Source organism: Oreochromis aureus, linkage group 18, assembly GCF_013358895.1.
Source record: "Oreochromis aureus strain Israel breed Guangdong linkage group 18, ZZ_aureus, whole genome shotgun sequence".
NCBI lineage: Eukaryota > Metazoa > Chordata > Actinopteri > Cichliformes > Cichlidae > Oreochromis > Oreochromis aureus.
This window is the reverse complement of record NC_052959.1, coordinates 24,003,289-24,015,333: the sequence shown is the minus strand read 5'-3', so window position 1 is coordinate 24,015,333 and position 12,045 is coordinate 24,003,289. Positions and strand designations below refer to the sequence as shown.

Genomic DNA, 12,045 nt, shown 5'->3' with positions numbered 1-12,045 from the left:
ATATATATATATATATATATATATATATATATATATATATATATATATATATATATATGACTGAACCATGAATTTACATCCTGAAATATATTCAAATCATTAGAGTTATTAAAGGGGAATGTATACTGTAATTTCTGCCTCAGTTTGAAAGTTTTATTGTTGTGTGATTGGCAGCATGCTCTATGTGTCTTTTACATGAACAGACATACAGCCTCAGCGACAGGAAGAAGGTTTTGAGAGAGGTGTGGAGGAGGTTAGCGAAGTGCATGCCATCTCTTCTGTTATTCTGTTTTGTTGAGCACTCTGTGTGTGTGCTTGTGTGTGTGTGTGTGTTTTCTCTCTCTGAAAGGTGTGCAACCTGTTGAGCTCTTGCAAACTTTTATTCCTGTTGCAAATAGGCATGTCAGAGTCCCATATTTCCACTTACAGAGCAAATGTTAGTTTGGAATACAATTTTCCACTAAGAGCTCACACCATACTTCCAAGAGGCAACACATTAGCATACAGCATGTTTGGTTGGTGGAAACCCACAGGGACTATCCATGGCCATAAGTTTGAGTTAACTAGACCACCCACATACACACCATGAACTTAACATCTAATGTTTCTCCATAAATAGATTGTCGTGAACATTTACTCTTTGTATTATAAGTGGGCTTTCAGTTACAATGCTCACAAGAATGGTTAGCTAGCAGTAATCAAGCTGTCAGAGAATATGGTCTAAGAAAAGCATGTTAGGGTGAGTGACCTTTGATTGAGTCGGTGACCCCTGTCCCCATGCTTCTTTTATCCCTAAATTACCTCTATCCAATCTCACAGCCTATAATCAATGAACCTTATTGTGTTATCCCTCTACACAATACTCATAATGGTGTTATGATCCTGATGTAATTTTTGAACTCTAACATTAGAGTTTGTTTGCCTGAAATTGTAAGTAGTGAAATGTTAACATGTAATTTCAGTATATTGTTTAGCCCAAATCTTTGCTAAAAAGAAAGGTTGAGAAATTATACAGTGAAATCACATATAATCCCTTCATGTGATTGTTGTCAATGTTGAGTCAATTTCCTTTTGATAGAATATTTCTTTTGCCTTTACCCATGCACATCCGGTGAGGATGAATGGCCTTTATGTCAGTATTACAAGCATTTAATAGTATGAATGTAGTGCACAGCACTTCAGGGCCAACATTAAAATGCAATGAAAGTGTCAGGAAAGGTTCTTCATTGTTACATTTCCATTTTTGTCTGTATTCAGCTGCAAAAGACAGTTTGGTTAATAGTTTTAATCAGCATGAAAAAGGAGTCCTCTGCACACAGCCTAGCTGCTGTCCCCCTCCCATCCCCCCGCTCTCCTGCATACTCTGCATTCCTTCTGAACAAATGTTCACTTGTAGCTATAGTGCCTTCAATAGACTACTGGAAGGTGCGAAGCACATTAATGATAAAAACCTTGCAAAATAAATACACTTTAAATTTGAGGCCACGCTAACTATTCATAAAGTATATAGCAAAGGATGTTGTGAAATTACAGTTATAGTAAAAAAGGAAGAATGATAACCTGCTTTAAAGGCAGTAAAGAAGTATTTCGCTGAATGAATGTCACATGTTGGGCAACAAGCTTGATAACATTTCATGTCTTTTCTTTTGCTTTTAGAATTTCACACTAAAATATCTGTTTTTGTTTTTTGTTTCTTGATTTTTCTTTTTTTCTTTTTTTTCCCTCAAAATGTTGAAATTGGTGACAGACCTCACTGCTTTGTCCTTCGTCAAGCCAAAACAATTTTAGGAATGTGTGTTTAGAAATATCCAGCGTAAGTTTGGGATATTGGGGCTTAACGGGATGAGGTTTTAATTTTAAATGTCTATTATGACAACGGCAGATATGCATCGGAACAGGATACAAAATATTATTTCCTTACAGTTTTCTTTGCTCAAGAGAGTCTCTGATTCTTATTTTATTATTTTAGCCTCAGGTGCAGAAGAATTTCACACCAGTACCTACCCAGTTGCACATCATGGTAGATTAGACATCTTAAATCATGAGCCTAAGCATGAGCTTAAGAGCTTATTTAGTCATTGTATGGTTTTCATTGTACAGTGAGTTTGTCCAAAGATAAACTAAAGATGATGTTCTTCACACAATCTAGTTCTTTGTAAGAAGAGGATTTAAATGTCTTTAAATGAGGAAGAACTGAACAGAACATAGGCCTGTGAGTCAGCTAGACTCATAAGCCCATGTTCAGCTATTAAAACTGTTGGTGTCATCATGACACTCTGATAAGATCTGGCTGTACTCCAGTTAAGCTGCATTGTTCTGTGCCTCACTGTACCAGCCTGTAACTGTGTTGTTGTCTAAAAGAGCAAATGTTCACTGTTGTGAATGACTTGTTTACCTTGATGCAGACCGTTAGAAGCAGTTAGAGGGAGTTTTTTTTTCTTGAATGTTTTTCTGCTCAGAATGTTTTGTCTTGAGGTTAAAAAAAGGTTAAAACTTTGTCAGTGGCTCTCAGAAATGTTCTGTCTTTATCACTGAGCAGGGTCATAAGAGTAAATGCTGGCATTTGTTTTACATCTATATCTTTATTTTTTATTTATTTACTGATTATAAAGCCACTGTGGGAAAAAAGCAGCAATAGCTTCCACAAATATCCTTTTTCCCTCACTCATACACACACACATGTAAGTGCTCCTGTGCCAACTGAAGTGGCCACTTGCAGGTGGTGCCTTCAATTGAGAGAAAAGCTGAAATCTACCACATAATGGTTTAATGGCCTGCTGCTCTTAGTAGAAAGAAAGGCTAGAATTGTTGGGCAGTAACTTTCCCCTGTGATGCTGAAGGATGTTTTTGTGCAAGCTTGTGGTTGGGGTGTGTTTCCTGGGGTGGGATTTATGGTTATGGGCTGTGGATGTTTGTGTAGGACAGTGGTCATGGAGAGTGCTAGATTAGGCACTAGAGCTCCTGCTAGCAGGGGATGTTACTGCTGGTGATTGGGTCAGACTCTTGAAATTTACAGCTGTGGGACAGGAGACAGGCTTGCAGCAGTGAATGAGCCAAGGCCAAACTATAAAGGTTTTTTTGTTTTTTGTTTTTTGTAGAGGAACAAAACCATCTACTGTGTGTGTTTTTCCCCAGCTCTGACTTTAGGAAGACAACAAAAACATTGTGCCTTTCCCCACAAGTTCTTAGCCTATTCGTTTTACATGTCTAAAAGCATTAGTCATTTCTCTTGCCCAAGACAACAGTTTCTACAAGCACTTCTGTACTACCAAGTTCTCTACGTGAGGTCATCACATAGGCACCTGTGCCACAAACCTCTGTAACAGTGCCAGGCATTCATCGTTCTTGTGGTCATAACAGCAGCCTTGGAGATGACGCTATTAGTTCATTAACTGGCTCGAATCATTCTTCAGACAATAAGTCAATGAATACCTAAATATTTCAAATTCAAGCATTTGCTGTACTTCTCTAAAAATCATCATCATGGATTTTGGATTTTGGACAGTTCAAAAATGTCACTTTATGCTCTTGGAAATTATGCTTGGCATTTTCCTTAGAGTTTTATAAACATGAATAAGGGTGAAAATAATAAAAATTAACAATAATAATATTAATAATGATTAAAGTCTCTCAAAAAAATTCAAGAATACATGTAATGAAGTGATGCCCAGACCTTACTCCGTGTAGTTCACTATTAGTCCGAGAGCAGGTAGATGTTTGTGGACTGCCCACTGTTTACTGTCTTTGTTAAGTCTGTGGGTTAACTTTGTCTCCAAACAAGGCATGGGAAAGAAAGAGCGGCACCCAGCAATGCTGTGTTTGTTTAGGCAGAAGGGGAAATTAGTGTTTAGAGATGGGATCCTGACAAAACAATTCCACCTATTTCATATCAAGTTGCAGGCAGCTCAGTAATACCAGCAGTGATTTTTTCTGGTTTATCAGTTTGCTGGTGAAGACATTTGTGTATAATCTCTGCTTGGCTTATTTATTTCTATCTGTGGGAAACACGGAAACAAACAAGTGGCCATTGGAGGGGGAGTATTTGGGGTGATGGCTGATTCACCAATCAGAACAGTGTGTCATCAACCTGGAATGTGGCACACAGATATACATCTGAAACTAAATCTGAAAATCATCCGCTGCAGTGCGGTGTGAATGTGTCACCTTTCCTTCTTGAAGAAAAGAACGAAAGGTCTTGGTAAAGCCCTGCAGCTGTTTCCCAAAGTAGCGCTGTGCCACTAGAGATCCCGAGGCTTGTTTCATGTCGAGCAGATCGCGTGTCCAGACAGGCCAGTTGAAAGCTTGTTGTTATCAGTGGGGGGAGCAGAGGCTGTAACCTCTGTCAGGCCACCTGAAGATTTGGATTAGATTGGTCTCTCCAACCACTACACTCACAATGAGCTTTATTAGACACAATGGGTACTCCCCTCCCAAACACACACACAGACACATGCACACACACACAATAATCTGAGAGGCAACATTAATTTAAAGGCCCAACCTTTGAGCTGCTGTATGACGTTAAAGTTAAGTCACCACAGACCTGCTTAGACGTTGTACTCCGGAGCACATGTTTTGAGTATTTAGGAATATGATGGCATTATATATGTGGGTGTTTGCAACACATTGCATAGAGATTTGACAGCAGAGAATTCTGAATTCTGAATGAGTGGTTTGACAACTTTTTATTGTCCTTCTTTTCCTGGTCACTAGTTTTAGATTAATCCCTTTACCACTTTTCGCTCTACACCCATTACATTTTTCAACCATGTTATTTAGAATCCATTAGATGAAAAAAGGCTGCACATGTTAGAGGGCTTTCAGATTCAGTCCAATAGTATGGTCTTGTTTTCGTAGCATAATGGACACTGAGGAAAATCTTTATCTTTACTAAGAAGCAATAACAGCTATTGATTTGGCTTTTTATTTGTTTCAAGTTCGTTTGAATATTATTTAACCATCCAAGTGGCCAATGCATTTAGAACTAATTCTAGAAGCATGTCTATCCAATATGCCGTGATGTTATAGAGCTTAATTAATTTATTAGCAGTTTATGACATTTTAAAAGCAACAGTACCAACTATTTCATGGTTGTAGTCTTAAATATGCATATGTATTTGCATTTTTCCTCTGTTTAAATATATTTTCCTAAAAGAGAATGAGATCTTGATCTTGTAGGAAATAAATGAAGTAGACTAAGCGTTAAGTGTGGTTGGGACAACACCAGCTCATCCCACCACTGTAAAGAAAGACAGGGGAGGTTTGAGAATCACTGAGGTAGGTAGGGGGTCTTCCTTTAAACAATGTGGCCTGGCTGTATGCCTCAGCCCTGTCATCTCTACCAGAACAATGGAGTGGCCCCCACAATCACCAACGAATTTCCAGTAAGCTTTTTTGATGCCATTGTTGTGACAAAGCCACTCATCCGCTGCTTTTTTTTTTTGTTAACCAGCTTTCTAACTTGTCTCATGCTGCAGTAAGCACAGATACTCATACAATTTAAAAAAAAAAAAGAAGCAGCAATGGTAATCAGTGTGAGCTGAAGACTAAACACTGACTTTGCTTTGGCAGCTTTATTCATGTTTCTAACGTTTAAAAGTCTTTTTGGTTATATTTTTATTTGCATTTTTTGGGTGGAAATTAGCTGCAATTTAAGTAACCTCTCTGGGCTCAGACTATACTGGCAGAAAAAAAAAAGTATGTGTGGCTTGGTCAGAAAATAAGTATTTTTGCACAGCTGGAATAGTATAATGTCTGATATTTTTATATGCAGATTTTTTTCACAAACCCTTGACTGAAATGTGGACTGTTTTTGTTTGCCTATTTATATTCCAGCAAAACAATCCGGCAGGTTTCACAGGTGTGGTGCAAAATGTTGTTTCAGTGGATTCATGAAACTCTTCTCTCATCAGTGTAAATGCTGTCTTTGTTTGTTCATGCTCGTTGGCAATATGTTTATCATTAATTGAGATTGCTGGCTGCTATTTATACATTTGTGCCATTCCAGTGCAGTGTTTTAGCTCTGCACAGTGCCACATTTCTGACAGCTGGCAGTGCAGCAGTAAACAAAGGATGAAAAAATGCCTTTTTTGGCTTCAAGTATCATCTTGTAGATTGGCTCAGGACATTTGTCCTTGCTGCCACAACATCATGGCTATTGTTATTTCCTCACAATTTCTGCCCCCTTTAGTGGTCTGAAGAACATATTAGTCTAATTAAATTCTTTTCTTTTCAGAGGAAAAGGAAATGGATGATTCTCATCTACATTACTGCTGTGATACTGTAACAGAACTTTGAGTCATGCTCCACTAGTGTCATGCTAAGTGAAAATTCTCAGGTGTGCATCTCATTAGGACTGGCTCTTATATGCTAATAACTGACTCACACATGCCTTTGATAAGAAAATCTTCAAAAGCCAGTGAGCTAGTGACCACAACTGAAGGGGTTTGGGGGGGGGGGGGTTAAAAGGAAGGAAAGGGTGCTTAATGAAGACCCATCTTCAGTAGGTGGACTTCAAAGTCTGTGTTGACCTTGCACCTTGGGGGAAATGACCAGGTGAACCACCTGCTGTAATGGACACCTTTTTGTTAATCCTTGGGTGGAACCTTTGGACAGGGTATGAGGAGCAATATGGACCATGTTGTTAAGCCATTTATATTTTGTGAATGATAAAAAAACAGCTCTTGTTGTTACTAATCTTACCTTGCCATTCTTCTTCCTTAGTCTCTTTGAATTTCTTTTAATTAAATTTAATGTCTGTTTTTCCAGTCATTAGTTAAATGTCACAGATGGTGAGATGTCGAATGGTCCTTTTTACATTTTTTACACCAGCCAGTTGGATTGGTGTGTGTGTGTTTTTAAAAAAAGAGTAGAAAGTGCAACAAAACCACTCCCAGACTTTCTTTTTCACTCCCTCTCTAATTCCTTTTAAATTTCCAATAAATTTTGTCTCGCCTCACCCACCTGACTGCTAGTGTAGCTTTGATGAAGAACAGATGAGTTTCTGTTTTCAGCCGGTGCCCCTGCTTCTTCCAAAACAGTGAGTTAAACATGAATTCGCCTATTGTGTGTTGCCAGCTTACAGGGCTTCTGGTGATTAGGTTGGATCAGAGCAGGACTCCTCTCCTGTTGTTGCTATGTTGTGTGCATAGGTTCTTTGTGTCATATGATTTATTGTTTTTCATGCTGACTTCTATTTTTCCCAAAGTGCTCAGCTGTCTGTTAAAACCCTGTCTACAACCACTTGGAAAAGTTCCTTACGAATAATGTAGAAATGAAAAAAATCAGAGCAGCTATGGAATTAGAAAGAAGACAATCTGCGGATAGAAAAATTCTTAGATACACAAAACTGTTCTTTGACTTTGCATGGTTTTACAGGAAAGAGATACCTTTCATAGCAGTGATACACTGATGCAGTGTGATAACATCAAAAAAAGTACAGAAGTAATCAGATTGCATTTTGCACATTTTGTTTCATGCCGTCATCTTGGGTAACTTGACTGGCATTCAAAATATCTTGCAGAATCCCCTTAAACATTCTGTGTTGCTAACACTGTCTGTAGAAATTTCATTTCTACATCCTTGTCCACAGAAAGAGCCCTATGACTTGTATTCATTTTACAGATTGTATGGTGCACAAAGTCCTTCCCAGTACTGTTGCACTAGCCATTCCTAATAAATAATAATAAATATTAGATTTACGTGTCCATCGGGACTGAAATAGTGACAGAAACTATAGATGGATTTTTGGCTCACTTCTGACTACAAAAACACAAACAAACACATTATCATTTCAGGATTCATCAACTCTCCATGTATATGAATATTAAAGTTGTGACTGAGACAGATTAACCTGTTTACAACATACACCTCTTCCGTTGTACGTGTTGTCACTCTGCCTGGAGGAAGCAGAAAACAGCTTGCATCACAGCAGTTTCATGCAACCGAGATCATTGCTGTCACAACCACAAGCTTCTGTTTTCCACCTTTAAACTGGTAGAGACACAGCTATAGACACTGATAAAAACAAAAGTTACACAACATACAGTTATGTGAAAAAGAAAGCGCACCTTCTAAGGTTTTATATGTCAGGAAAAAATAAAAAAAACCTAGTCCTTATCACCCTCGATAAATACAACATCAGGTGAACAACAACACAACCCATTACACTTTATTATTATTTGTTTGACAAAAATGAATCCAAAACGCAGAACTAGTCCCGTGAGTTTTTCTGTACCATAGGTATCATATAAAAAGTTATACTCCGATACTAAAAATTGTTATCAGATATTAATATTTCAATATATATTAGATAATCATTTACAACAGTATAGATAAAAAACAGTCTCATCTTTGCCTCCTCCAGCTGACACACAGCTTTACCCAGCATGAGCAGACAGAAATAAAGCCCTTTCATGTAAGTTGCAGCTGAGCACATGAATACTGGGCAAAGCATCTCAAAGTTCCTCTTTCGACAGCAAGTATTAAGCAGTTATCATAAATGGTAATCTGACCAGTGCACACCTTAACATTAGACATTTAACTATTAGCAGTTATCAGATTGCCACATTAGTTGTAGGTTATAAGTAAGGGAGCAGGTAGCAGCTGTGGCGAATTAACAAAACAATGGCAATAGTGGTGGAGCTAAGTAGCAGTTCCTGTCTGGCAGTTCCATCCTTTGCCCAGTATATCCACTAACCTTCTATTGCACCTTTCCAACCCATCTCAACCTTATTCCACTAAGTTTGTCTCAAAAAAGCTCAACCTGACCTGTCCCTCTGATATAAACATTGCCCCTCCTTTTTACTCCTAACTAAAATCCTAGCATTGATTTAACTCTGCCACCTCCAGCTCAGCGTCATATCTTTTGTTAGTACCATAGTGTCAAAACCATACTTAATACCAGCTCTCACCTTCTTGTATACTCTTCACGCTTGCATCACTCTCTTTTTTCTCTCTCTTGTGCACTTTGGATGGTTGACCGCAGATATTTTAACTCATCTACCTTCACTGCCTCTAGTTCTTGCATTTTCCCCTTTCCGCCTGCCTCCCTCTCATTTACACACTATCTATTCTGTCCTGGTTCTACAGACTTTCATGCTCTTCTCCCAGTATAGCACCCATTGTAGTCCACAGATACCATGGAGACTCCAAACTGACCTCATTTTTTAGCATCGCTTTTGCAAACAAGAAGGGCGTCAAAGCGAATCTATGATATAATCACACCCTCACTTTGAATCCATCTGTCACTGCTACCACAAACCTCACTGCTGTCTTGCTGTCCTAATAAATGTCCTGCGTGACCTTGACATGCTTCTCTGACAGTTCAGACTTTTTTATGCAGTGCCTCAGTTCCTCTCTTGGCACCCTATAATATGCTTAATCCTTCTGATCTTATCTATATTTCTCCAGCAACACTCTCAAAGCAAACATCACATTTGTATTGCTGTTTCTCAGCATGAAGCTATACTGCTGCTCAATAATCACTTCTCTCCTACACATCTGCATAACTCCACAGGCATGTTATCTGGGCCAACCAGTTTTCCACTTTTCATCATCTTCATTAGCTACCTTTGCTTCCTCCTTGCTAATCCTCTGCGCTTCCTGATTGACTAACTGTCCCTCATACATCCTCCTCTTTCTCTCATTTTCATCATCCTTGACTTCTTCATATCTTGTTAGTAAATTTCCATCTCTCTATTAATCATTTCAACCTGCTGCACATCCTTTCCAGCTCTGCGTTTCAGTCTCTCTGCCCTACTAATTGATAAAAGTCCTTTTCTCCTTCCTTAGTGTCCAGCTTTACATAGAATTCGCTATAGGGCTTTTGCTTTGCCACCTTTCTCTTTGTCGTACACCTAGCCTCCCAGTATTACTGTCTTCTTTTGCCATCAACTTGACTTTCACACTATTTCTTTGCATTCCTTTGAATACTTTCCTTCCCTTCCACATTCCACCACCCAGTTTTCTGTCTTTCCTTAAGAAATCCAGAGGATACACAAGATACCTTTGTGGTCGTTTCCCTCACCATTTCAGCTGTCCTTTCCCAGTCATCTGGTAACTCCTCCCTACCACACAGAGCCTGTATCAACTCCTTCCCTGGACTCGGGAAAACATTCGTCCTTCTTCGGATTCCTCCATTTAATCCTTGCTTCTGCTTTCACTCCTTCTCCTTGATTTCTATCTTACTAAATCTGTTGATCAGGGAAAAAAAAGTACACCAGTATTGTAATCTTTATTTTTCTTTTAAAAGCTTCTTTAAAAGCTTCTTTTTATTTTTTCATTAAATTTTTCCCTATAGTATTGACAATGGCATCATAGCAACACTACATTTGTATATAGAGGAGTTCATGGTCAGATCATTGCCTGCTAAACAAGCCCCTCCACTACCTTGCTTGACAGTTAGTATGGGGCGTTTGTGTTGATATGCTGTGGTTGGTTTCTGCTGAACATTGCAGTGTGGTCTCATCTGTCCAGAGGAAATCGTTCCAGAAAGCTTGTGGTTTTGTTCAGATGCAACTTTGCATATGTAAGCGGTGCTGCCATATTCTTTTTAGAGAGAAGAGGCTTCCGCCTGTCAACCCTTCCAAACAGGTCATAGTTGTTCAGTCTTTTTCTAATTGCCCTGTGATGAATTTATTATGCTAACTGAGGCCTGTAGAGTCTAAGATGTAGCTTTTGGGTTTTTATGCAGTTTTTCAGAACATGACGGACTCTTCATAGTTTCCAAAAATATTTTAAAAATATTTGTGAAGGATTGTTTGTGACACTGACAAAGGAATGCCAAGAATTAACGTGACATAACTAACTTTAAAATGCAGTGTAATGGTGCTCATTTTGACTAATAGATGTAAATGTGTGATTTGTCTTGTTATGTTCTCAATACTTTCATGTGTTCTCTTTTTTTTTTCCCTCAGAGAATTTGGAAGGTCTTCAGGAGGTGGTGCAGCAACGTTTGGCGGAATTAGTTCGCATCCTCAAAATTGTCATTGGCAAACACCAGACTCTCAACTCTTCTGACATTCTGGGAGCAGCTGGCACAGTTATTGCTAAGGTCAAAGGTCAGTAGTTTCTCGCTAGTATGCATGGATGAGACACACAGTTGAACTTGCACACCGGGACCCAGATGATGGTCAAATATAGATGCGTGGAATCTCACGATTCCAACACTGATGTCAGCATATGGGTCTACGTCAGTCTCTCAGATCGGTGTGGGAAATACCCTGCAGGAATGTTACACCAATCTCTGTTTGGTTAGGGTTGGCTTGGAGAAATGTTGCTAAAAGCTCACACTATAAGAAGTTGTTATTCCTTAAGCAACAGATCCATTTCCTGTCTCACAAATGAACACAAACAAAGGGAAGCTCAACTGAGAGGTTAATCTGCTGGAATTGAGATCCACTCCAAGTGTAGTTCTTCTCTTGACTTGAACTCAAGATAGATGTATACATATTTCAGCTAATGTGGAAGCCTTCAACAGAACTTATTGCCCATCTTTACAGTCGCATTTCTTCTTTTGCTTTCTCTGTTCTTTGTTTTTACCTGTGTTGTAAGGTGTCTGGATGTCTGACAGGTCATCTGGCTTATCTCAATATCCGTGTTGTGACCTAATCCTTAAAAACACTCAAGAATGCCTGTTTGTAGCCTGAGTGTTGCTTTGAGAATGATGAGAATGCAAAAAGGAAACAAAACATACAGATTAGCCAAAGAAATTATAGGCACTGTGAAGACTGATCTTTACTGAATGGCATGAATCACAGGGACAAAGAATTACACCAGCTTAGTTTAGACATATTTATACAGCACAAAGATTCTTGTGAAACATGTAGACAAAACAGAATGTATCTGAAAATCTAAATAGCTGCAAAAAATTTATTTTTTTTCTTTTATCTCAGAGAGTAAATTATACATATCAGATTGATTATAACATTAAATGACTTTGTTAATGTAATTTTAAATTTTAGAATATATGCTGTCAGTTACACAGTTTTAGCCATATTTTAAATATCAGAAATTTTCAAAAAGAAAGATGAAGTAGAACTGAAG

General features: G+C 38.5%; 1 protein-coding gene across 1 annotated transcript in view; it reads left to right on the top strand.

Annotated features, from left to right (window-relative positions):
• LOC116313385 (rho GTPase-activating protein 29-like) overlaps positions 1-12,045 on the top strand; it is a 31,215-nt gene that overhangs the window by 3,231 nt on the left and 15,939 nt on the right. Inside the window, exon 3 of the mRNA XM_031731064.2 lies at positions 10,917-11,060. Coding sequence (XP_031586924.2) covers positions 10,917-11,060 — 144 coding nt within the window. The remainder of the gene's footprint in view (positions 1-10,916; positions 11,061-12,045) is intronic.